The sequence below is a fragment of the Callorhinus ursinus genome, unplaced genomic scaffold (assembly GCF_003265705.2).
Source record: "Callorhinus ursinus isolate GAN/ISIS: 27379988/994484 unplaced genomic scaffold, GSC_fseal_2.0 scaffold76, whole genome shotgun sequence".
NCBI classification, from domain to species: Eukaryota; Metazoa; Chordata; class Mammalia; order Carnivora; family Otariidae; genus Callorhinus; species Callorhinus ursinus.
In genome coordinates, this window is record NW_027397138.1 from 1,467,588 (window position 1) to 1,489,567 (window position 21,980).

The 21,980-nt window shown below is 53.3% G+C and overlaps 1 protein-coding gene across 6 annotated transcripts in view; it reads right to left on the bottom strand.

Annotated features, from left to right (window-relative positions):
* Positions 1 to 6,829: 6,829 nt before the first annotated feature.
* The window catches only part of AMOTL1 (angiomotin like 1), a 116,773-nt gene continuing 101,622 nt past the window's right edge, over positions 6,830 to 21,980 (bottom strand). For all 6 annotated transcript variants that reach the window (XM_073887125.1, XM_073887122.1, XM_073887121.1 and 3 more), the window contains 4 exons: positions 17,781 to 17,903; positions 16,900 to 17,126; positions 13,875 to 14,135; positions 6,830 to 12,546 (listed from right to left, as the gene is read on the bottom strand). In XM_073887125.1, the coding sequence (XP_073743226.1) occupies positions 12,440 to 12,546; positions 13,875 to 14,135; positions 16,900 to 17,126; positions 17,781 to 17,903 (718 nt within the window). In that variant the 3' untranslated portion in view covers positions 6,830 to 12,439. The remainder of the gene's footprint in view (positions 12,547 to 13,874; positions 14,136 to 16,899; positions 17,127 to 17,780; positions 17,904 to 21,980) is intronic.

Here is a 21,980-nt window from a genome sequence, read left to right on the forward strand (position 1 = left end):
GTCTGTGTGTGTGGCACATTCCAGCATGTTGCTCAGTGTGAGTTACTTACATCATGAGTTATTTGTGATGCTGTGGATGTTCTTCACATGCCGAGAAGGCTGAAAAACCAGCTGCTCTGGGTGGTCTCCACCACACCGTGATGGGGGGCATCTCTCCAACCCTGGATCTCAGAGGCAGAAGGGAGCCGAACTCGCCATCGGCTCCGTTATCCCTGGGGAAAGGTCCCCCTGCCTATTGCCATCCGCCATCTTGCGGCCATGGCCGTTCTCTTCTCAACCCTGCTATAAGGTCATGGGTTTGAAGGCTGGCAGAGGAGTCCCCAAGCATTTCCCACTGTGATCTCAGTACTGGCTCCAGCCCTCCTGGCTCTGACCCTGGGAGAAATGCCAGCTCCTGAGTCTGGGGTGACGCCTCGGCTCTTTAGCACACACGTCAGACATGGAGCTCTGCTTGGGTGACCGCCGGGCTGACCCACAGCAAGCCCATCGCTTCTCAGTTTCCTGATACCCAGGCAGGGAAGGGGGCAGAGCTCTGAAGGTACCCGATGCCCACGCGGCGTCAGCACAGATGGCCCACTCTGCCCAACACGAGCTGAGAGGTCTTCAGGGGAGCCTGGCTCTAAGTTGGCTCTGTTGGCATTTCCCCATGACCTTGGGAAAGTGCCCCCTCTTTTCTGCCTGGTTTCTCCCAGCTGTGTAAAGGAATCATGCTAGCTGTCCCTAGGCAGTGTGACTGGCATAAAAGACATACTTAGGCTCTTTAGAAGGAGGGCATTATGCACAGGGGGGCAGGATGCTATTCCTTAGAGACTTCACATTTATCGGCTACTCACTGAATGCCCAGCATTACTGTACAGAAAACAGATGTAGGTGGTGTGGGTTTTGTTTGGTCATTTCCAGAAGCCCTGACACCATGCGTGGGCTTTCATCTTCCCCTCCAGAACACTATGCTGGTCTCCACTGAGAGACACAGAGGACTCGAGAAGTGGCTGGCTTTGCATTTCTGTGTGTTACTTGTTTGTTACTGACAGACGTTAGTTGCACAGGCTTGGCAAGCTGTCACATGCGCCGGAGCCTGAGGCCCCGGACACAGAGGAGCAGTGACGTGACAGAGGGAAGAAACGGGAAAGGGGGTACAATTTGTCTGGATATAAACTGTTGACATCTAATTAAAACAACTTTTTAAAAATAAGTAAAGCTACTTACAGTTACTGCCTCCAACAACTTCCCTTCCGAGTAAAATTAGATGGAGAAGATAAATAGACGGGAGAGAAAGGGGGGGCAGAGACCGGCACCGGCTCTTGTGGGACCCCTCTCGGGGGCTCCCAGTGGGACAGGACAGCAGGTGGCCCTCTGGTGCTGGCGGGGCTCTCAGAGCTCCTATGAGGGGGCTAGGTTTGGTCTGGGCTCTCTGAATGCGTCCCAACCGTGAGACTACGGCATGCAAACTTTGGTGGTGTTCAGACTGCTCCCATCTTGGGGCTGGGGGCTCCAGCCAAATTCTCTCCAAATGCCGAGGGTGGCGGGGTCTTAATAGGGCTGTCTGGGGACTCTGGTGTCCATGCCCTGACACAGATGGGCCAGGAGAACATTGTTTCCTGTACTTGTCTTCCGATCTTAGACCTAAACAGGGGGCTGCATAATGTAGTGGGAAAATCATGACTTTTCATGGCCCGAACCTCAGCTCGGATGCCACGCCGGTACTTACGTGGGTTAAGTGTGGACCGTGGGTCATTTGCTCGCTTGCCCTGATCTGCCTGCACCCCCTGTCCTGAGCTAGAGAGTAGCGAAGGCTGTAAAATGCTTGGCACACCGTAGGTGGCCCGTTCTCCTCAGGGCAGGGATCTCCAGAGCAATCTGGACCCTCTGGCGTCCCCTCCCCAGGCTCTGAAATGTGCCGGGTACATTATGAATTTTCCGTAGTAAACTGACAAGTGAGTCATGAATCGGGGTTCTGCTTACAGGCTGTCCAAAAGCTAAATATTTGTAAAAATCTGATCGACACTCTGCAAAATGAAAGTGCCAGGGACAAGGGAGAAATCAATGCCATCCACGTCACTGAACAAAGTCAGCCTGGGGCTAGCTCCGAGGTGATGATGCCAGGAAAATGTGTTCTTCTCCAGGTCGGAAGGTAGAACGCTGGATGGAAAAATCAGCCCCTCAGCGAGAGCCCGAGGTTTTCTGGATAGAAAACAGGGCAGGCCCGGCCAGGCTGGGGCCTGAGCCATCAGCTGGGGCCAGGGCACGGTCAAGTCCTTGTGATCCCAACGTCATCATGACATTAATCGCCAATTTGTGCCTGGACAGGCAAGTGGAAAGGCTTTGATGCCCTGGGAGTGGGGGGGACGAGAGACAGCCCTTGGTCAAGCCTGACACATAGTGCAAGTTTTGGCCTCTTTCTTAGAAGAAAATCTGAACCTCTCCCTAGTGCCCCATGTCCTCAGCTCTCCCTTAACTGCTGGGGGAACGCCGTGGGGAAGCGGGGTAGCCGCAGAGGAGCACCACTCAGATTTCAGTAAATCCCTCCTCTTCCATACAAGGACACAGCCACCAAAGATAACAAGAAAGATCTATATAAGTTGGTAGAGAGATCTCCTATGATCGCTTATTGAGTGAGAAAAGCAAGTGGGATAAAATAGCACGATCTTCCTTTTAAAATTAATATTCATACAGATCTATAAACTTCTCTATAGCGGTTAACAATGGTTACTCACAGGGGTTTAGAAGAGGGAGTGACTTCTATTTTGTACACTTCTGTATCATTTGTTTTTATAACAAATGTGCATTACTTGCATAATTTTGAAGTAAGATTTTACTTTAGTTTCCTCTTCCAGTTTCCCTGAAAATAGTCACTGAACACATGCAATAAGCAGCTTGGGATAACTCACATTTGGCTCCAATTTTAATGAGCATCTGCTCTGGATCCCAGACAAGGAGCTGATAGACACCCACGCCGGAGGCCGGGGCTGGACCAGATGCCAGGATGCTCGGCACTCTCATCTGTGGAGGGCCTCCTGTGTGCAGGAGGCGTGCAACAACTCTTCTCTCATTAAATCTGTAGGGTTGACTCAGTCAGTCAGCAAATACTCAAGCACCTACTATGTGTCATGGCACATGCTAGGACCCTGATTCACATGAGTGAAGAAACAGGCATGGTACCTGCTCCAAGTCATCTTACAGACAGGAGGTTTGGAGAACTTAAGCAACTTTTCCTACGATGACTCAGCTAATAATGGAAGAGGGGCGATTATTTTTGACCCTGGTGACCTAGAACACCGCCCCAAGGGAAGACAGCATTTGAGCCCCACCTGAAAGAAGGAGTAAGACTTGGGCAGACAAGAAGGTACTCCGAGCCAAAGGACCTGAGGGCCAGGGGCCAAACAGAAATGCAGAGCGCAGATTTGGGCCACAGTGGTGATTCCAGAGTGACTGGAGACCAGGATGGAAGGAGACGTGGAGAGAGACCAGCCTGGGGAGCGGGCCAAGGTCATGGTGTAGGGCGTGAATGCCCTATTAGCAGCCTCAACTTTATCCTGGAAGTCACGGGGAGCTAAGAATTTTGTTGTTGTTTCCCTCGAGGGGGTGATGCGATCAGACAAGCTTTAGGAAGCTGGAAGGAACAGTGTGGCCCAGAGTCTCTGGAGCCCATCTGCGTGGCGTTGGACCCCAGCCCTACCACTCACAAGTTCTAGAATTTGGGACAAGAGACTTGGGTTCTCCCACAGTACCATGGGGATGTGCTAAGGGTGCCGGCCTCAGAGTGACTGGAAGAATTCGATGTCCTAATTTAGGTGAGGTGTACAGGCGTGCTGGGTGCATGGTGACGGTAAGCCGACGTCAGCCATCACTCTCGTTTCTCCGGTGTCCGTGCCAAGGATGGAGTGGGTGAGATGGGAGGCAGGCATGACTGCAACCGTCTGCGTGAGAGGTGAGGTCTCACACAAAGCCTGTGAGGACAGAGAAGCGAAGTGCGGAGACAAGATTGGAGGCGAGTGGACAGAACAGGTGAATGACTGGCCAAGCGGGGGGGCCAGGGTGACTTGGGCTCCTAGCAGAGGGGACAGACGGGACGGAGCTGCCAGCAGGGCAGAGACCGTGGCAGGGAAGGCCCCAGGTGGGGGCTGCGGCCATGTTTCAGGTGACTGGGAAGCCACACATGGAGGTCACGCAGTACAGTCCAGGGCCTCCTTTGACTGGAAAACCAAGGCCCTGTTGTTGACACTCAGCATCTCTGGACCATGAATTCTGAGGTCTCGGGACGTGGCTGAGGAGGAACAAGACGGGGGCCCCAGCCCCAGAGCAGGCCGCATGACAGCGTGTACCTCAGGGTCCCCACCCCGGGCGCACCCCGTGTGAACCGGGTCATGTCGCTCTAGCTGAAGTCTGTGTCTCCCAAACAGACCAGAGGCTTTGATCCAGCCTCTCTGTCCGCCACAGGCCTCCGGCTGGAAAGGCCACACTGCCAAAAAGAGCCTCAAAAATGTTTTATTTTCGGGCGCCTGGGTGGCTCAGTTGGTTAAGTGACTGCCTTCGGCTCAGGTCATGATCCTGGAGTCCCGGGATCGAGTCCCGCTTCGGGCTCCCTGCTCGGCGGGGGGTCTGCTTCTCCCTCTGACCTTCCCCCTCCCCCCGCCATGTACTCTGTCTCTCTCATTCTCTCTCTCTCTCAAATAAATACATAAAATCTTTAAAAAAAAGTTTTATTTTCAATGAGCCATTTGCCTACCAATTCTCCTCAGAACTATGAAAAACAAAAATAAGCAAACAAACCATTAAAAACAAAAACTCCCGGAAGTCGAAGGCCACGGGGCGGTGGGTGGAGAGAACGGGGGAGCAGGGACGAGCAGGCCCGTTTCCTCGTCTGAAACTCGGGTGGCGACGTCGGGTCACATCCACCCTGGCGGTTGTGAAGGCCACAGCTTTCAAAACCCTGCTGCTCGGCGAATGTCCGGTCCGCTGTCCCTCACACGGTCAGAGGGGCGAGACCAGTCAGGAAGGGAAGTTACGTGCTCTAGTTTCCCCACAGAGGGCCGAGAATTCACATTCTTTTACTCCAAACTACCCGACATCGCCGTCTGGGAGCCTTTATCCTCTGTTTGCACCTTGAGACCTTGGAAGTCACCCCTGGACAGATGGGGAGGGCCTGGTCTGGATGCCACAAGGGAAGAGTCAGGAGGGCGACAGGCTGGTCAAGAGAGCTCAGCTGAACCACCTGGACACCGTGTCAGATGTCTGCCTCCCGGGAGACATGGCCATGCCCCATAAAAGGGTGACAGAAACAATCAAACAGCGGCATCATTTGGGGATAGAAAGCTCTTTCTATTCCATCACCACAGACCTTTTTTTAAGAAAGGGATTTCAGGGCTCCTGATTCATCTCTCACGTCTAGAAATCTAAAAGGCACTGTTACCCCTGTCGTGGGCGGAGGCCCCCCCACCCCAGCTCAGGATCTCGGGAGAGAGGTGGCATTCCTTCAGGGTACCACAATGCCGGGGGCAGCCACACAGAACTGGGGGCGCAGGGGCTTCTCTCCTGTGGTGTCTAAGAGCCCGAGAAAGGCCAGAGCTCGGGGGCGCCTCACACGAGCTCCGAGCACCAGGTCAGGGCAGGGAGACGGCTGAGGTGGATCCCGGCTCGGGAGGGTCCCCATCTGAGCCCCAGATCGAGTGCAGTCCTCAGGCTGCCTTCCCAGAGTGGTCCTGACAGGCGAGGCTGGGGAGCTGCAGTGCGTCCTTTAGGCTGCATGACTTACATCCATGTGGGCAGAGATGTGGGGTCCCTGCAGAGAACCCCATTCGAGTGGAAGGCGGGACAGGTAAGAACCCAAGCAGGTGGGAGCTTGGGCTCTCCCACCAGCCAGCACCTACCCCTTTTACTGCAAGTGCAGGGGCTCTGGGTCAGGGAGACCTGGGTTCAAATCCCACCCTGCCACCTTCAGCACGTTACTTGCTCGAGGTCGTTTCTGTCTGTTTCTTTGCCTGTAAAGTGGGGATGATTAGGTTGTGGGGAGGACTGGGGAGGTGATGCGTGTGAATCACACCAGCCATTCCTGGGGGACTAGAGGCGCGTCCCTTGGCCTCCCCAAGCTCACTTCAGGGCAGCTCCCCCCATGTTGGACCCACCGGGGGTGGGTGAGAAGTGAGGTGTCCCTTTGAGGAGCATGAGCAGAGGGCGAGCAGAGGGCACCTCCTCCTCCCCCACAGTGTCCCCGGGGTCGCTGTCTCCTTGGGAGGGGACTGCCGGTGGGGGCTCTCAGCATTTATTCCGTTTTCCTGCTTTAGCGGCTGAGGCTTCTGCCTAGGTGTCACCAGCCCATCACGTGACTCTTTTCTCCCACAGTGCCTCGCTTTTCCTGCGGCCCCCAGACACGAACAAGGCAGATCCATCTCCCATGTCCACCGTGGGGCGCAGAGACACATCTGACTCCAGCCCAGACTCAGCTGTTTGGCTTAACTCCCCTGAGGCCCAGTGGTCTCTGGCAGGCCCTGAAGCCAAGAACCCCAGCAGAAGACACTCAGATGTGACCAAAGGAACACCGTCCCCCTGGGCCCGGCCCCCTTGCATTTCCCCTTTCCTCATTTGTCTGCAGGAGCTGGGGGTGGGTGGACAGCAAGCTCCAGCGGTCTGGATGACTCATTTCCTTCTGAGAATCAGGAGCGGGTGTTGGTGGAAGCTCGAGGCCCACGAGGGGGTCGGGGAGGCACCGGATGCTTCTGGAAGCCGGACGACGAGCGAGGCTGCCTCCAAGCACTGAGAGGACATTAAACTCAACGAGTATGTAAATTTGGGGGGATAGAAAAGAGCAAGCATGAGAGAAAGAAGAGCCGTTTTATCCCTTTATTATATACAATATTAAGGCACAAATTTAAGCAGCAAAGAATAGGAAAATCTTTGGCTGACCAACAGGATCAACATTTGCTGTGGGGGGTTCCCCCCGACTGGCACACACCCCCACCTGGCTGTGCAGCTCTGCGGACACCCCTTCAATACAGACCAGCAGGACGAAGATGCCGAAAGGGCACACCAGAGTCCACTGGAGGGAACAGAGCACGGTGCCTCCGAGCACGGTGATGACACATGGCGGGGGGAGAGAGCGGGGGCCCGAGGGCTGTCCGAGTGCTGGCTGAGGTCGCTGCACGCACCTGCCCGTGGTTCACAGACTTCCACACAGATTCTGTAAGTGCCCCGTGAAGGAGGAGGCTCCACGGTCCCTCCACAGAACTGGGAAAACACCTTTGTTCCAAGAAAACCACTGTGGATAAACTTGCTTACATTCTGTTTTGTAATAAATACTTGCAGGTGTCTCTACGCGACCAGAATCCGAGGCAAAATCACATGTAAACACACCACTGGACATCGTCGACGCTTTGAGAGCTGATACGAGAAAATGTGGTGTATGTACCTCATTATATTGAGAAGAGTATCTTAATTCTGTGAAGAAGCGGAGTTTTATGACAAAGAAACACTTCAGTCATTGCATTACACGACAATAACATGCACTTAAGTATTACAGGGCTTTACGGAGCACCTACTGGAGGTCTCTACTAAGGAATACGCACCTCCATCTGTGTATGCAGAGAGGCGAACACATACAAGGCATGGCAAGAGAAGAGATTTTTTAAAAGTGAACCCACTAGAAGTTACACGTACTGATGACTATTGTCCTCCTTGGAAGGGGTCACTTTGAGAGGCTCCAGGAGTCCAAAGACCCACTCCAAGGAACATTTTCGGGATTTTTCTTTTTTGAAAGGTAAAATGGTATGGCCTTCATCACCCGTCGTTATTTATTCAACTGGGATTATTTCCAAACTTAAATCCATCCTCAAAGGATGAAGATTTCTCATCTGTAAGGATAATCAAAGGGACGGGCCAGGCCCCAGAGGCCACTCCAACAGAGGTGTTTGCAAACTGTTTCTCCTGGGGACAGCAATCAGCACAGAGTCTCCCAAAGGGTCACCGTTTAAGGAAGGGGTGAGATGAAATACTTGGATCTTCCGGATATTAAGCAAGAAAACCCGACACACAACCTTGTAGTCATACCTCATACATATGCACTGACATAGACACACGTCTTTATATACCATTAAATTACTAAACAAGAAAAGGATATGCTACTTAAAAGGAAGAGAGAAAAATCGACTCCTTAGTTCCAGAAGAAATCCATTTACTGAAATGCTGACCTTTACATGCTCCCAGTTGGCCAGCTTCTGGAAGCTTCTTAATTACTCTGCCCATCTCCAGTGGAGCCATACATCAGAGGCAAGCTGATTAAACCGTCCTCACATTGGAGGAAGACATTTTAAACACATCGATTAATTAGCAAGAAAGAAGAGAAGAGAAGCCACATTTATAAAGCATCTACCGTGCCGCAGGCCTGGGGATGTGAAGAAGCCAGCCCCGGGCTGGATACCCTCTGGCTACGTGAGGGCTTTACCGGTTAAGAATATCCACGGGCTCCCACTCACCATGGCCTCAGGACCCCTTCGCTCAGGAAGCCAAGTTCACTCGCAGCTCACAGCACACTCCCCCGACTCCAGTGCGGACTGGAGCAGGACTTTGGTTTTGGAAAACGGGTGGAGCTCCATGCAGTCACGCATGAGCTCCCTGCCTCAACACCTTTTAAAACCCCGATCTATTCTTCACTGCCTCCTGGGACTGCAGCCTCCCCTGACGTCTGCGCTCGCAGCGGTCTCTGCAACTCGCGAGGCTGTCGGGGAGTCGGCTTGTCTTCCCATCAGGGGAACCCAGGCATCAGGAGGTCACAGGGGGCTGAGGGCGACCGCCGGGGAGGACGGGAGTGATGGCCAGCTCCTCTGCAGCGGCCATTCCAACAGCCTCTCCCCTGAGGTCTCTGTTCCAGGATCAGAATTCGTAAGGAGCCCTATCTGGCTATGGGACCCCAACCCCGGGCAGTCAAACCCACGACGTGTTCCCAAGAGCTAGCCCCGCGGGCCGGAGGAGGGAGGGGCCCCGCTGCTCTGTGCGCTCCAGCCAAAGCCCTGCGACAGACGCGGCAGCCCTGGCCTGCAGGCCTGCCTGGAAGGGGCCCAGTTCCACAGCGGCACTGGCCACCGGCCTCCAGCAGGTAGCACAGAAGCCAAGAGAAGAAACCGCTAGGAAAAGTTCTGCGCCTGCTCTGGAAGGAGTTGCTGGAACCCAGCGGCATCTATTCCGTAGGATACCCCGGTCAGCATGCAGACACTGCCAGGCGACCCGTTCCGGGGGGAGGCCCGAATTACGCCGGCAGGTCTTCACACGAAGCCAAAGCCTTTACCCTTCACCCCGGGACGGGACTCGCGAGGGCCACAGTCCCACTCCACGGAGTCCTGCCGTCCAGGCCTCCGGACAACGCACGAGGGTTTTTTTAGATGGATTTTGTGGCCCTGCTTATGATGGAACGTGGAGACTTCCGTCTGTACCTCGTGTTCATGGGCAGTTGTGGGACTTCTGGGCTCTAGTCCTCTCCCTTAGTTCCCGAGCGGTGTGGCAGCTGCGCGTGCATGCGCGTGTGCATGCGCGTGTGCGTACGCGTGCGTACGCGTGTGCACACGCACACATCACAGACCGGGCCGAAGCCGGCCAAGACGTGGCCTGAAAGATGGCTGTGACCCATGCTGGTGGCAGTCCAGGCTCTTCTTAGGCCCTTGGTTCAGATGCCACTGCTGTGAGCCTTTGGGGAGGGACTGAACCTCCCTGAGCCCGTTTTCTCCTCTGTGAAGTAAGGCTAAAAGTAGCCCTTGCTCTCCAGGTGGCTCGAGGACTCATTAAAAGGTGCTCACCGCCCTGCTTGCCTACAGCCAGCACCAAAAAACAGAGCTGGTGTTTCTTTTTCTGAACATCAAATGAGATCAAGGATTGTAAATGGCCCAGAACGCAGAGCAGGTGCTCAGTGTTTGTGATCTCTTGCTCCTATGTGCAAGCAAGGCTTCAAGAAAGCTGCGAACATGAAAAGCATCGGGGGCGGTGGTGGGGGGTGGGGGTGGGGCTGGCATGGCAGGAAATCTCCCAGAAAAGAACACATCTGAAAGCTAGAGATCCCTTTTCTTATGGGAGAGTCTTAGCAAGTTAGAAGAAAAGAGACTGCCAAAGACCACAGCACAACTGAAAAACGGTGATGTTTGTGTTTGTATTCTGACAATACGCTGGCGATCTGGGTGACCAAGGGCAGCACCCGAGCCTGGAACCTGGTGCCGAAGGGTGTGCTGGAGCAGAGAGACGAGGCTTGGGGGACACTGGGCTGTGGCTCCCACTTTCCCCCACTTCTAGGGGAGACAGCCCAAGTTTGAGGTGGCCCAGGTGTGGGTCGCGGGGACTTGGAAGAGCAGACTTGCCCTCCTCTCTCCAGACACTTGCATTCATTCCTGGTCCATTCCCAACATTAATTAAGGGGTCAAAACATCCCTATGAGAAAGAGTCGCCATCGCCTAAACTTCACCACCTGTAAAACGTGATGGGGAACCGAGACTGGGGCGGGCCCCCCTGCCCCATCCCCACATCCACACTCAAACGGCCCCGGCACGAGGCAGGCTGCCCGGCCCCCAGAACCTCTCTGGCTTCCTGGGCCTGACGGGACCAGAGGAGGCCAAGAGCATGCAGCACAGAGGTCAGTGCCCACCGCAGAGCAGGGCTGGGGAAGAGGCGATTCCTGCTCACTGTCACACTCGCTACGCCCACTCCAGCCAAGGCCCCTGCTGTCCTCCCTCCCCCTCTCCGGTTTACACTGCAGTCTTCCCTCCACCACTTCTATCTGGGGAGGCTACAACTCCACCCACCTTACATCCCAAAGACCAACTCTAAAAGAAGCCACCCAAGCAAAATTCCCGGAGGAGTGTTGTGTTCAGGGCTCTATGTAGGTGGCACTTGAGAACGTCGCAGACAGAGGCCCTTTTTCTTCCTTCCCCTAAGTAAGCATGAGGAAAGGGCCCTGGGATCAGAAGCATCCAGCTGATCGGGAGGGAGGAAAGTATCAGGACCCCGCAAGAACATCTGCCAGCCTGATTAGCCTCTCCTCTTCCCTGATCCAGCACCTCTCAGATTCGTAAAGAAAGCCAGTGTCTGAGGAGTTAGAGGCCCATGACCCCACTCACTCCTGGCTCTTTGACACGGTGCCTCTGTCCTACTTTTGTCAACTTGTCCCGCCCCAAAACCTCGACGCACGTGACCGCACTGTATATATACTGGCCCGTTAGGTCACACAGCAAATTCAGGACAGAGAAACACTGATGTGCCAACATGGAAACCTATGTGCTCGTCCACAGTGACCAGAGGAGTGTGAGGGGGTGGGGAGAGTGCTGAATATGCTCATGAGCCACAGGCTCCAGAAAGTGGTACAAGCTATCGGGTGAATCTCTGGATGCCACCAAGTCAAGTGTCATTCATTTCCTGGAGGGCAGTCCTGAAAGTCTTATTAACCCAACAGACGGTGGAAACCAGGCTCTGTGCAAGAGAGCGGATGTGAGACAGAAGAGCCAGGGTCAGTGACCGTGGAATCTTCCGCCTCATCAGAACTTCCCTAGTTCCCAGTCACAATGAGCCTAATGACTCCAAGGCATGGGAGGTGGCCAGGCAGCCAGCATACGGCTCCGTCCCACTGGGCACTACTAAACAGAGATCAGACTCTGCTCTAATAAATCCCAGACCTGAGGAATTCCGCCATGTTGTAGTAACAAGGAAAAGAAGTGAAAGAAAAGAAGAGTAAAATGAAAGAGAATGAAGCAGAGGAAGAGAGGAAACTCAGAGCAGTGAGGGAGTTTGAGCACCAAGATCATAATACTCCCTTCCTGTTTCGTATTTTTATGGCTGAATCCAGAAGCTAAGAAGCCCCGCCACCTCCTGAAAATCCAAACCAAGCAGGGAGTTTGGTGAGAACCGCCTTCTAAATTCCCATCACCTGCAGACGCGTCTTCTCACTGCCAGCCCCACACACATTCAAAGGAAACCCCGATGGCACAGGTGACATTACATGATGCCGAGATGGGCTCTTGGAGATTTCTAGAAGGTTCTTCTTAAAAAATAAAAAAAACCCAAAAACAAACATGCTAAGAGGCAAGGAGAATAGGGGTATTTCAAGGAAGATCCATGTTCGGGTTTATGTGTTTATAGCCAGAGAGCGGGTGTACACAGACCCTCCCCAAGAGATACATTTTCTATACAGTGAAAATCCCACTTCCTGTGGCGTCTTGGTTTCCAAACCTACATGCGTCTTCTCTTTTCCACCATATGAGGTACGAATCCATAGCATTCTCCTCATCTTCAGTCATGTAGGTCTCCTGATTATTTTTTTAAACGTTTATAAAAAGTGTTCTTACTAATTTAAGATCTTATCAGTTCACATCGTTCCTGATTTCCCATCCACAACTTTCTCGATCTTTCTTCTCCCTCTCGGCCACGCTCTTCGTTTGTCAAGATCCCCTCACAGAAAGCAGCAGGGACGCCAGTGTTAGATGAGAACTTCCATCATCTCTCCATCAGGGAACTCGGGCTTGTGGAGCAAGCTGCTGACGCGGCCTTTGTGGTCGGGGGACTTCCCATGGCCCAGAGGGTTCTCTGCCAAACAGAAGGGGACATCAGCAGCCTGTCCCACAGAGGGGCGCGGGCCTGACCGGCTCTCTCTAAAATGAAACCATTTCTAGTCCCAGCGCTCAGCACCAGCGTCTGTGGGGGAGGCTGCAGAACCCGGCCCCCAGGGCAGAAGAGCGAAATGACGCGCCCTGGGATTCAGACACGAATAACAGAACCGGGGTGGTGATGGGAAGGGTTAAGTGGGTGAAGACGGCCCTGGGGATGTGTGCGAGGAGCCCCTCGAGGCCACTCTCCCTCTCCACAAAACCATCCAGTGCTGCGCCTACAAGCCACGTCCTTTTCACATGTCCCCTGCCTTGGAAGTGTCTCAAGAATTCAATATTCAAGGGACACCTGGGTGGTTCAGTGGGTTAAGCGTCTGCCTTCAGCTCAGGTCATAATCCCAGGGTCCTGGGATCAAGCCCCACATTGGGCTCCTTGCTCAGTGGGGAGCCTGCTTCTCCCTTTGCCTGCCGCTCCCCCTGCTTGCGCGCTCTCTCTCTGACAAATAAATAAGATCTTAAAAAAAAAAAAGAATTAAATGTTCAAAAAATGACAATGCTGTGTTTCCTTGTCTGTTTTGGAGGATGAAACTAAAGCAGCCCCTTGGAGGAAATGGTTAATTTATGCCCCCGAGAGCCCCACCTCCTCCAAAGAACCCAAGAGGGCTATCCCCATGACTCAGATTGATCCAAAGGCACGTCTGGTCTTTCCCTGGATGCTTCTGGACTCATGGCAAGCCTACCCCACCCAGGCTGTCTTCTCTTAGATATTTTAAAGCACTTCATTCTTACTGGCCTGAGCGATATGCCAGAAGTCTACCTGCCCTGCAGTGAAATCTGTCTTCCCCTTCACTCAAGAGGGTACCCTCAACCTTGAATCCCTGAAGGGTGAACCCCTCCCAGGCAATATCTACATCCCTGGTGCCTCTGATGTGTATGGTACCTGGCACTAGCTCCCAAAGACACTGGGGCGGGGGGGAACCTAATTCCCTAACACCCCGCAGCGGGTTGATTCTCACCCCCTGGGAAAGGGCTGATTACGAAAGCATTCATTAAAACGGTACCTTCAAGTTATGTACTCTTTAAAAGGCAATCAATTAGAAGTGTCTACACATATTTCATTCCCATAAGAATAAAGTGCATTAGGGTAAGCATAATTATAAAGAACCTCATGAAGTGGGAGCTGACGGGGGCCCCTGGTACCTGCCCCCCCTTACCCCACCCCCAGGTCCCAACCAAAGGTTCCCTCCCTGGCCCCTGGCCAGAGTTCTGTGGTTTTTCTCTGGGTAAAGGGAGGGAAGAAGCTCATACCTGGTTTCTCTGCAGCCCCTTTGGCCCCCGGGTGTTTCAGGACGGGGCTGTTGGAAGGGGTCATGCTCAGCCGGCCGCGGCTGGGCAGGGAGGCCATGCTGGGCCAGAAGAGCTCAGCGCCCTTGTCCGTCTGGGTGCTGTTGTCCTTGCTGCCCGTCTTAGCGTGGGCGCTGCCGGCCGAGGCGGTGGAGGCGCTGGGGGACAGCGCGGCGGCCGGGGCGGTGGAGGCGTGCTCGTGGTGCTCCTTCCCCAGCAGCAACCCTGAGGGCACAAGGACAGCGGCTTCAATGCCATTCTTTGAACAAAAACAAACCAACCCCCCCGCCCCCCCCCCGAGTCTTGGAGATCATTTCCTTCTCGAAGGAGGACTGCTTCATTCATTCATTGGCTCATTTACCACGTGCATTTATAAACGCTTATCACGTGCCTGATAGGAGGACCAGCACTGAGGGACTTAACAAAAAAAAAGAAAGAAAGACCTAGTCCCCTCTCTAATACTATGTGGGTTTTTTTTCTTTTGTGGAGGAGAGAAGTCGTTATGTAAACTGGTGATGATGAGTTATGAAGAACGGCGGGATAAAGTCATGCCCCGGGTAGCGAGAGATGCCTAACAGCCTGTGTCGAGGGGAGGGGGCATTCCTGCCAGGCTTTCTAGAGACGATGCCGTCCTATGGGCCAGGGGGGCTAGCTGTGAGCACCGCATGCGTGCTCACACACAGAAGGCTTCCTGGATCTGCGACACAGAGCCAGTGGCCTGCAGCTCTTCTGAGCAGCCACAGGACCACCCCACTCTTGGTCATGGAGGGGCTCCCGCAGGCCCAGTTTCAAAGGCAAACACACTTCCCGGTCAGGGCAACCCCGAGTTGGGCACATTATTCCCCAAAGCGGATCCCTTGCAGTGGAAAGCCATAGCCCCCGGGGAAGCAGGGAGCCGGCCAGCCTTCTGGGCAGGATCGTTTAGCCCTGCTGCCACCCCGCTGCCCCAAGCGGAGGTTGCCGTGGAAAGGGGATGTGCCGGCCAGGAGAACAACGTCTGTATTTCTAAACAGCGCCAGCGCCCCAGAACACCAGCCCACAGAAAAGGTGGTAGTAAGCACAATCAAGTGTCCATTCACCTAAGCAGCCAGCAATCCACAGAGGATCCTGGCCAGGGCTATTTCAAGGTGCCCATTCATAAAACACCGCGGCGCAGTTCAGTCTGTCCACAGCACTACTTCTCCACATGTAACGTGTGTATCCATAACTTGGATATATTGTGAAAATGACGGTTTGGCTCAGTGGGCGGGCCTGGGGTTCTGCTGCTCCAAGGAGCTCCCAGGTGATGCTGGCTGGGGTCCTCCCACTGCACTGTGAGGAACAAGGGTCTTCGGCGAGGTGCTTCACTCACACTGGCTCACTTTCTACTTTACAACACTCCTCTGACACAGGGCCTGTCCTTATCTTGTTTTACAGCAAAGGAAAGGGGAGCTCCGAGAAATGAACCTCTCACAGCTAGGAAGTCGCAGAAATGGGATTCAAACGCGTCTGTACCCGACTCCAAGGCCAGCCCGTGTTCCTGCCCCCTTATCACCCTGCTGTCGAACCTCCACGGTCTGACAAGGATGCTCTGGTGGAATGAAGTCACCAGCCTGTCATCCCACCGGGGAGCCCTGGGCCATCAGGGATGTATACGCGGCCACCTCTACCTCCTTCCAGAGCCCATGAAGCAAGAGATGGTGGAAACTGTTTGGGAATTGTGAATGTGTGCCTCTGCTCAGCCTCCCAGAGAGTCCCCTTCGGTTTTTTGTGACGTGTGGACAGTCGCAATCATGAGGAGGAACACCAGTGCAGAGAACACAGCAACTCATCCTGCGGACTGGGTCCTCGGGCTCCCAGGCCTGGTTCCAACATGCCGAATGCTACGGGGGACAGACCCAGGGGGACTGCCTGCCTGGCTGGACGTCACAAGCCGCTTCTGCCAGGGAGCGATCCGTCCCGGCCAAGCTCATTTCCCACCCCCTCTGCAGACCTGCCTGAGCACTGCCCGCGAGGCTCTCTGACCGGGGGAGGGAGCTACGGGTCCTTGGGAGGGTCTCTGATGATCCCAGCTGCTCTCTACACACGTCCTCTTTGAAGTACAGTCCCTTGGTGGGCAGGCGCTGCTGAAGGGACGTGGCTGTGCGCCTTTGATCCCCCAACTCTGTCAGGGCCACTCTGGAAGCCCTTCTCCCCTTTGACACAAAGCAGCCAGGCTCCTCTGGGGTTCTGTGCTGAGGCAGACTGGCTCTCGGTTCCACAGATAAACAAAACACACTCTGACCCGAGGAAAGGCATCAAAGAAGGGCCAGACCCTCGGAGCTGCTGGAGTGCAGGGGAAGAGCGAAGAAGATCCATGTCTGGGAGGGCCGCCTGCTTCCACTCGGGACTCAGCCAGCCCTCCAAGGGGGCCGCCCGCACCCTAGGAAACCCACCACGGCGAAGGAGGACCACATCGGCAGAAGTTGCCTCAAAATTCTGCCTGTGCAACAACCACCCAACAAAAACCACCACCCACCAATCCCTTATGCTCGAGAACACTGCTTCCGAAGTACTTTCTCCCCATTCTCTCGTTCTGCCCTCAGCTCCGCCGCACGGCAGAAAGCAGGGCAGACGTGGCCTTGCTTTTCTAGACACGGAAGCAGACGTGGAGCCAAGTTCAGAGGCCTGACGGCTCTGGGCTTTTCCCATGAGGACATTTTATGTTGTGAGGGTCACTTCAACTTTCAGCAATAATGACAATAATTATGATGTGAATCAACCCATGGCCAGTAGCTACTCTTATAATCTAGCTTGGCTTCCACATATCTCATCTAATTTCCACACCTGAAGCATGACTGATTATCCTCCCTATTTTACAGATAGATAAACAGACTCGGAGATATTCAGTGACATTTCTGCATCTCATGAGTGGCAGAGCCAGAACCCTTTCCACCAGGTGAGGTCGCCTCTCCACGTCTGTGTAGCTCTTGCTTTGCAGATCCTGGCCTGAAGGAGGCCTGGGGCTCACCTATGCTCCCCTTCCAGGTCTTCTCCTCTTTCTTCTCCTCGGCTAACTGGCTGCTGGTAAGCGAGGTCTGGCGGGAGTGGGTCCCAGTGGCCGCAGCTATGGACGGGACGGAGCGGGCGGGACGCAGGCTCGAGGAGTCCGTCTTCCCGGCATCTTTACGGGACCGCTGCTGAAGGACCTTAATCATGGCATCCTTCTCTATGATTTTGGCATGGAGATTCTTAATACTGTGTAACAAAATAAAACCAAATGGTCATAATCAAAAGCTATCTGGCTAAAAAAAACTCGAACCATTTCTCTCGGGCTGCCCCAGGGACTTGAAATATAACTCAGGGATGACGAAGTGAGTGCGGCCTAAGTCTTCAAACACTTATAATCTGCAAATTGTACAAAATGGAACTTTTGTAACCGATCAGAAAGGCAGGCCTTCTCTGGCCTCTCCGGAGACCCTGGGACCTCCTGGGGCCCCAAGGACATAAAGACAGAACGGCCGCGGCCTCCCAGCAGGGACCTCCTAGACCAAGGTGTGCTCAGGGGCCAATTCAGAGGGTGTCGGGTCCCCGGTGGCGGGGGCGGGAGGGGCGGCAGGGAAGCTCGAAAACCCTGAAGCCTCACACAGGGCTGGCTTTCCACTGAAGTCAATGTCCCCGTCTTCTGAGAAAAGAAAAATAAAAGAGGGACAGGTTTTCTGGGAAAAGAGGATTTTATCCCCCCGAGGGCCCAAAATGAGAATCAGAAAGCACTCTTCCCGACTTGGGTGTAACTGGCTGAACCCGTCAGCTGTTCAGAGCAGGAAGGGACTGGCGGGTCCCGTGGGGGAGTTGAGGAGAGTGGCCACAGCGGAGGCCGGTGGCGCGGCCATGCACACGGCGGTCCCTTACGTGTACTCCATGTCCTGACACCTCCTGGTGGCCTGCACCACCTCCTCCTCCTGCCAGATGGGGGCCTCCAGCGAGCTCTCGCCGTAGCTGCCATTCCTCGAGTGGTTGATGATCGTGGTGTCCCTGGGGACACAGGACACCCAGACAATGATGTGGACGCTCCTGGGGAGGCGTCCGAGGGCACCACATGACAATATCTCTCCACAAACTCCTTCACCCCCTCCCCCTCTCCTAAGTCCTGGCCAACTCTCCCCCTAAACTTGACAGGATGAAGATAGTGTCTAGGGAGAACAAAATAAAATCCAGAGATCAAAATTCCCTGCCCCTGCTGCTAAGGACATCGGGTATTAAGCTGTGGACCCCTCCTGTACCCCTACCAATGGAGGGGTGTCGCTGTCATTGTACTTGTGTTTCCATTCTTATATTCCTTCATACTCACTCTTTCTCAATCACAGTCAAAGTTCTATTTCCATTTCTCACCCACCTAGCAGTGATTTCAGTATTTTGCAGTAAAATGGAGACTCAGCAAATACTTAGAAACACACACTGGTCCTCTCGGACGGTGAGGCTCAGCGGAAATCTTCCTTTGTGCTTGCACGTTAGCTCACTTCTAGCTTTATGAGCCCCTGTGTGACAGCCAGGCCGGGTGGCAGGGCAGAAAGATGAAGACGTACACCTGTCCTTGGAAAGTCCAGTCAAGGAGGTGAAGTGAGGGGAGGGACAGACACGGTGGATTAAAATGCAGGGTAGCTGGAAGCAGGCGTCTGGTCAAAGTCAACTATTCCTCCATTGTTTCTGGTAATTTACTTACTCCTAATTAATGACGACTGGGAAAAGGAAGATAACTGAGCCGTCTAAGTGATCTAAGTCTATCTCAGACTGCAAGGTGCACTAGTGTCTCAGACTAGTGAATGCCAAATTGATAAAAGGTTTAGCCAAAGATCTCCCATCTCTTTAACTTCACATTCCAATGTCACAATCATATTTAAAATCTTAATAGCTCTTTTCTAGAATACTCAAGAACAGCAAAGAGAACTTCTTCTTTCATCTCTCTACTGACAGCTATCAGTGAATGAGCTTTTCCTTTATGCCAGGGATGGGGTAAAGCACGCTACACAGGGCATCTCACACGGTCCTCACAGCAACCTGGGTAGCTGGTGTTATTATCCTCACTTTACAGGTGAACAGACAGGCTAGGTGGTTTTGTGACAACACTCAGTGAAGGTGGAGACAGATTCAAATCCAGATATTTCTGTCCATGCCCTGAGCCACCACTCTACACTGCTGAAGCTTCCTGTGTCTTTTTAAAAAATATTTTATCTGTTTGAGAGAGAGAGAGAGAGCACGAGCAGGGGGAGGGGCAGGGGCAGAGGGAGACGCAGACTCCTCGTTAAGCAGGGAGCCCAATGTGGGGCTCAATTCCATGGGATCATGACCTGAGCTGAAGGCAGGCGCCCCACTTCCTGTGTCTTTTTGAAGAAGGCCTCAGCAAAAGGCATGAAGATAAAATAAACCAACAAAGTGGGTGCATGTGAGAGTGTGGTATTTGTGTGAAATGCAGCTGAAAATAAACCACAAGGCCAACGAACATAGAAAACAAGCAAAAGCTTTAAACGTACAGACAGCCAAAAAAAGCACTTTGGAAGAAGTGCTCTTGAGCATCGGGGGCTGTTGGTGGTGGTTTTTGTCGTATTGTTGTGCAGGCAGAATTCTGAGGCAAATTCTGCAGATTATGAATTCACCCTATAGTGCACAGAAATCATCACCACAGAAATTAGTGGCTAGAGAAAACATTTTCAACCAATTTACTTTTGGAAAATTCACACAAGGCCAGACACCAATTAAAAAATTCATGTTTATGCTGCCAAGTAAGGATAGCAGGAAGAATTAGATCAAAACATCTCACAAGGTAACATAAGACTCTAAAAACATGAGCTACATTGCATTGAAATTTGTAAAAAGGTTCAAAACCATAAAAAAGGCCCAACCCCTCAAAATTCTGATCAATGGCTCCGAAATGCACCAAGATGGCGAAAGCACTTGGTAAACAAAAATCATTTCTTTAAAAATCATTGCTTATAAATGTGAAGCATGAGTCAGTGGCTGGAGAGTTACAAGACGAATGGCTGGTCATTTTTACCAGTTCCTATGTGGCCACGTAGCATCTAGACAAGAGCTCAGAATTTTGACCTTTCTCAAAAATTCATTTCCCCTTTCTCCCTTTCTATCAAAAGAAAAGCAGTGCAAAATTACAGAGGTTTTCTTTGAAAAGAACATGAAGATTGGAGCTAACCACCTGACCTCCTCTGAACTGACTTTCCCCCCGAGGACGGCGGAAGGAGTGGGCAGGAAGGGGAAGGTAGCTTCCCACAGAATTATTAGATGCCCCATAAACACACGTGGAAGCAAAGAAGGGGGCCAGGGGGACTTGTGGAAGGGCCTTGATCCACCTGTGCATCTGAGACTCCAAACGGGGCAGAGGAGAGCAGCAGGCTGGGTAAATCCCACAGGACTCCCATTCTTTGCGGGCAACAGACCAGTGTCCCTCGCCTGGAGGGTGATGAGCAAGGCAGGGCCTAGCACAGATGAGGGGCTGAAGGTGGGCTCTGTCGGTGCCCACCACAGGGGTCTTATGCTTCAGACCCGTTCATTGCCCGACTTCTGATCTGACATTCCAGTCCCATCTGTCTTCTCGGGGCCCAGGCTCCCAAACATGCATCTAACCCGATAAAGCACGGGGAGCGGAGACGACAATGACACACAAAGGCCCCCGTGTCACGCTTCCAAAGTAGCACATTTACACGGTTACTGGGGCTCTACCGTCCTCAGCCGGTGGACTCCAGTGGTTCTCTGCTCCTAACCAGCCAAGAATTACCATTTCCGTTTCAGAAATTAGGTAATTTGTGAAGGAAGTCAGTGACACTCAGAAAGGCTTATGCGTAATCACACGCCCACAGCCGGCAGCAGAGGAAGAAGCCCTGAATGGGGGTGCCCCGCCTGCCGGGGCAGTGTTCCTGCCATTAAAAACCCCACAGAGCGAGACAACTCCCAGGGCCATCGTCAACAGCTGGGCGTTAGACCCAATCTGGCAAAGAAGGCCAAATTCCTCAGTAACTGTCTGGGCTCTTCCTCAAGACAGAGAGGGCACTTATTGCCTTAGAGAACGAAAAGATGAAAAGAAACACCTCTCAGCTCCGTAAAACTCCAGGCTTCGCTGTTCTCACCCTGGGCAGGAGGACTGATCAGAGGTTGCAATTTCCTCCAGCTCTCCCACCATCACTCTGGGGCTCCGCCACACGACACACCTCTCGAAGGTCTGCTCCCGCTCCCGGGTCTCGCTCAGAGGGGCTACTGTGGGCTGTTTTCCCTCACGCAGACATGTGTAACCAAGCACTAGAAATTGATCCCCGGTGGTCATTTTCCACATGAGTCCACAAGGTCTCTCCAGATGCGAGCACGCCGTGGTGCCCAGCAGAGGCACCTGTGCCCTCGTGGGTGGCACCGATCTCTCTCCAAGTTTCTGGGAGGGGAACCACTGGAGGTACCATTCCTGGGGGTTCTTTTCTACACGAGTAATGAATGTGAGAGCCACGAGACCTTATAGAGTACACCCACGCCCTCCAGCCCAACAGGCCTTCTCTTCCTCATTAAAGAGAAAAATAACATGGCCCCCAAAACGTGGGATTGACTATATGATGGGGCTGCATCCAGTGTTTACTCCTCACCTGGTTCAGGTCCCACACTCCCAAAGGGTTCAACAACAACCCGAATTAAGTCCAGTTTCGTGGGTGTTCCTCTGAGATTTGAGGATCTCCTCCACCTATACTGACCCTGAACTTTGATAAATCTCAAGCAACTGTGAATGAAATGCCCATGGCATCTATGGGCCCACAGCCAACTGGTAGGGCAGGGACGCAGCGGGAGCCCTGAGTGTGAGATGCACGGCCCCTCAGGTCGGGGTGGGGGGGCGGACAAGACTGTGCGCAGGTGAGCCCCGGCAGTCGGGGAGAAGCACCTGCTCGTTCAGACAAGAGGATGCTTTAACAGAATTCCTTTGGCAATTACCAAGCATTCTGAGCTCATTTTTATTTTTTTCTAAATATTTTATTTATTGGAGAGAGAGAGAGACTGTGAGAGAAAGATCACGGGCAGAGGGGAGGGGCAGAGGGAGAAGCGGACTCCCCGCGGAGCAGGGAGCCT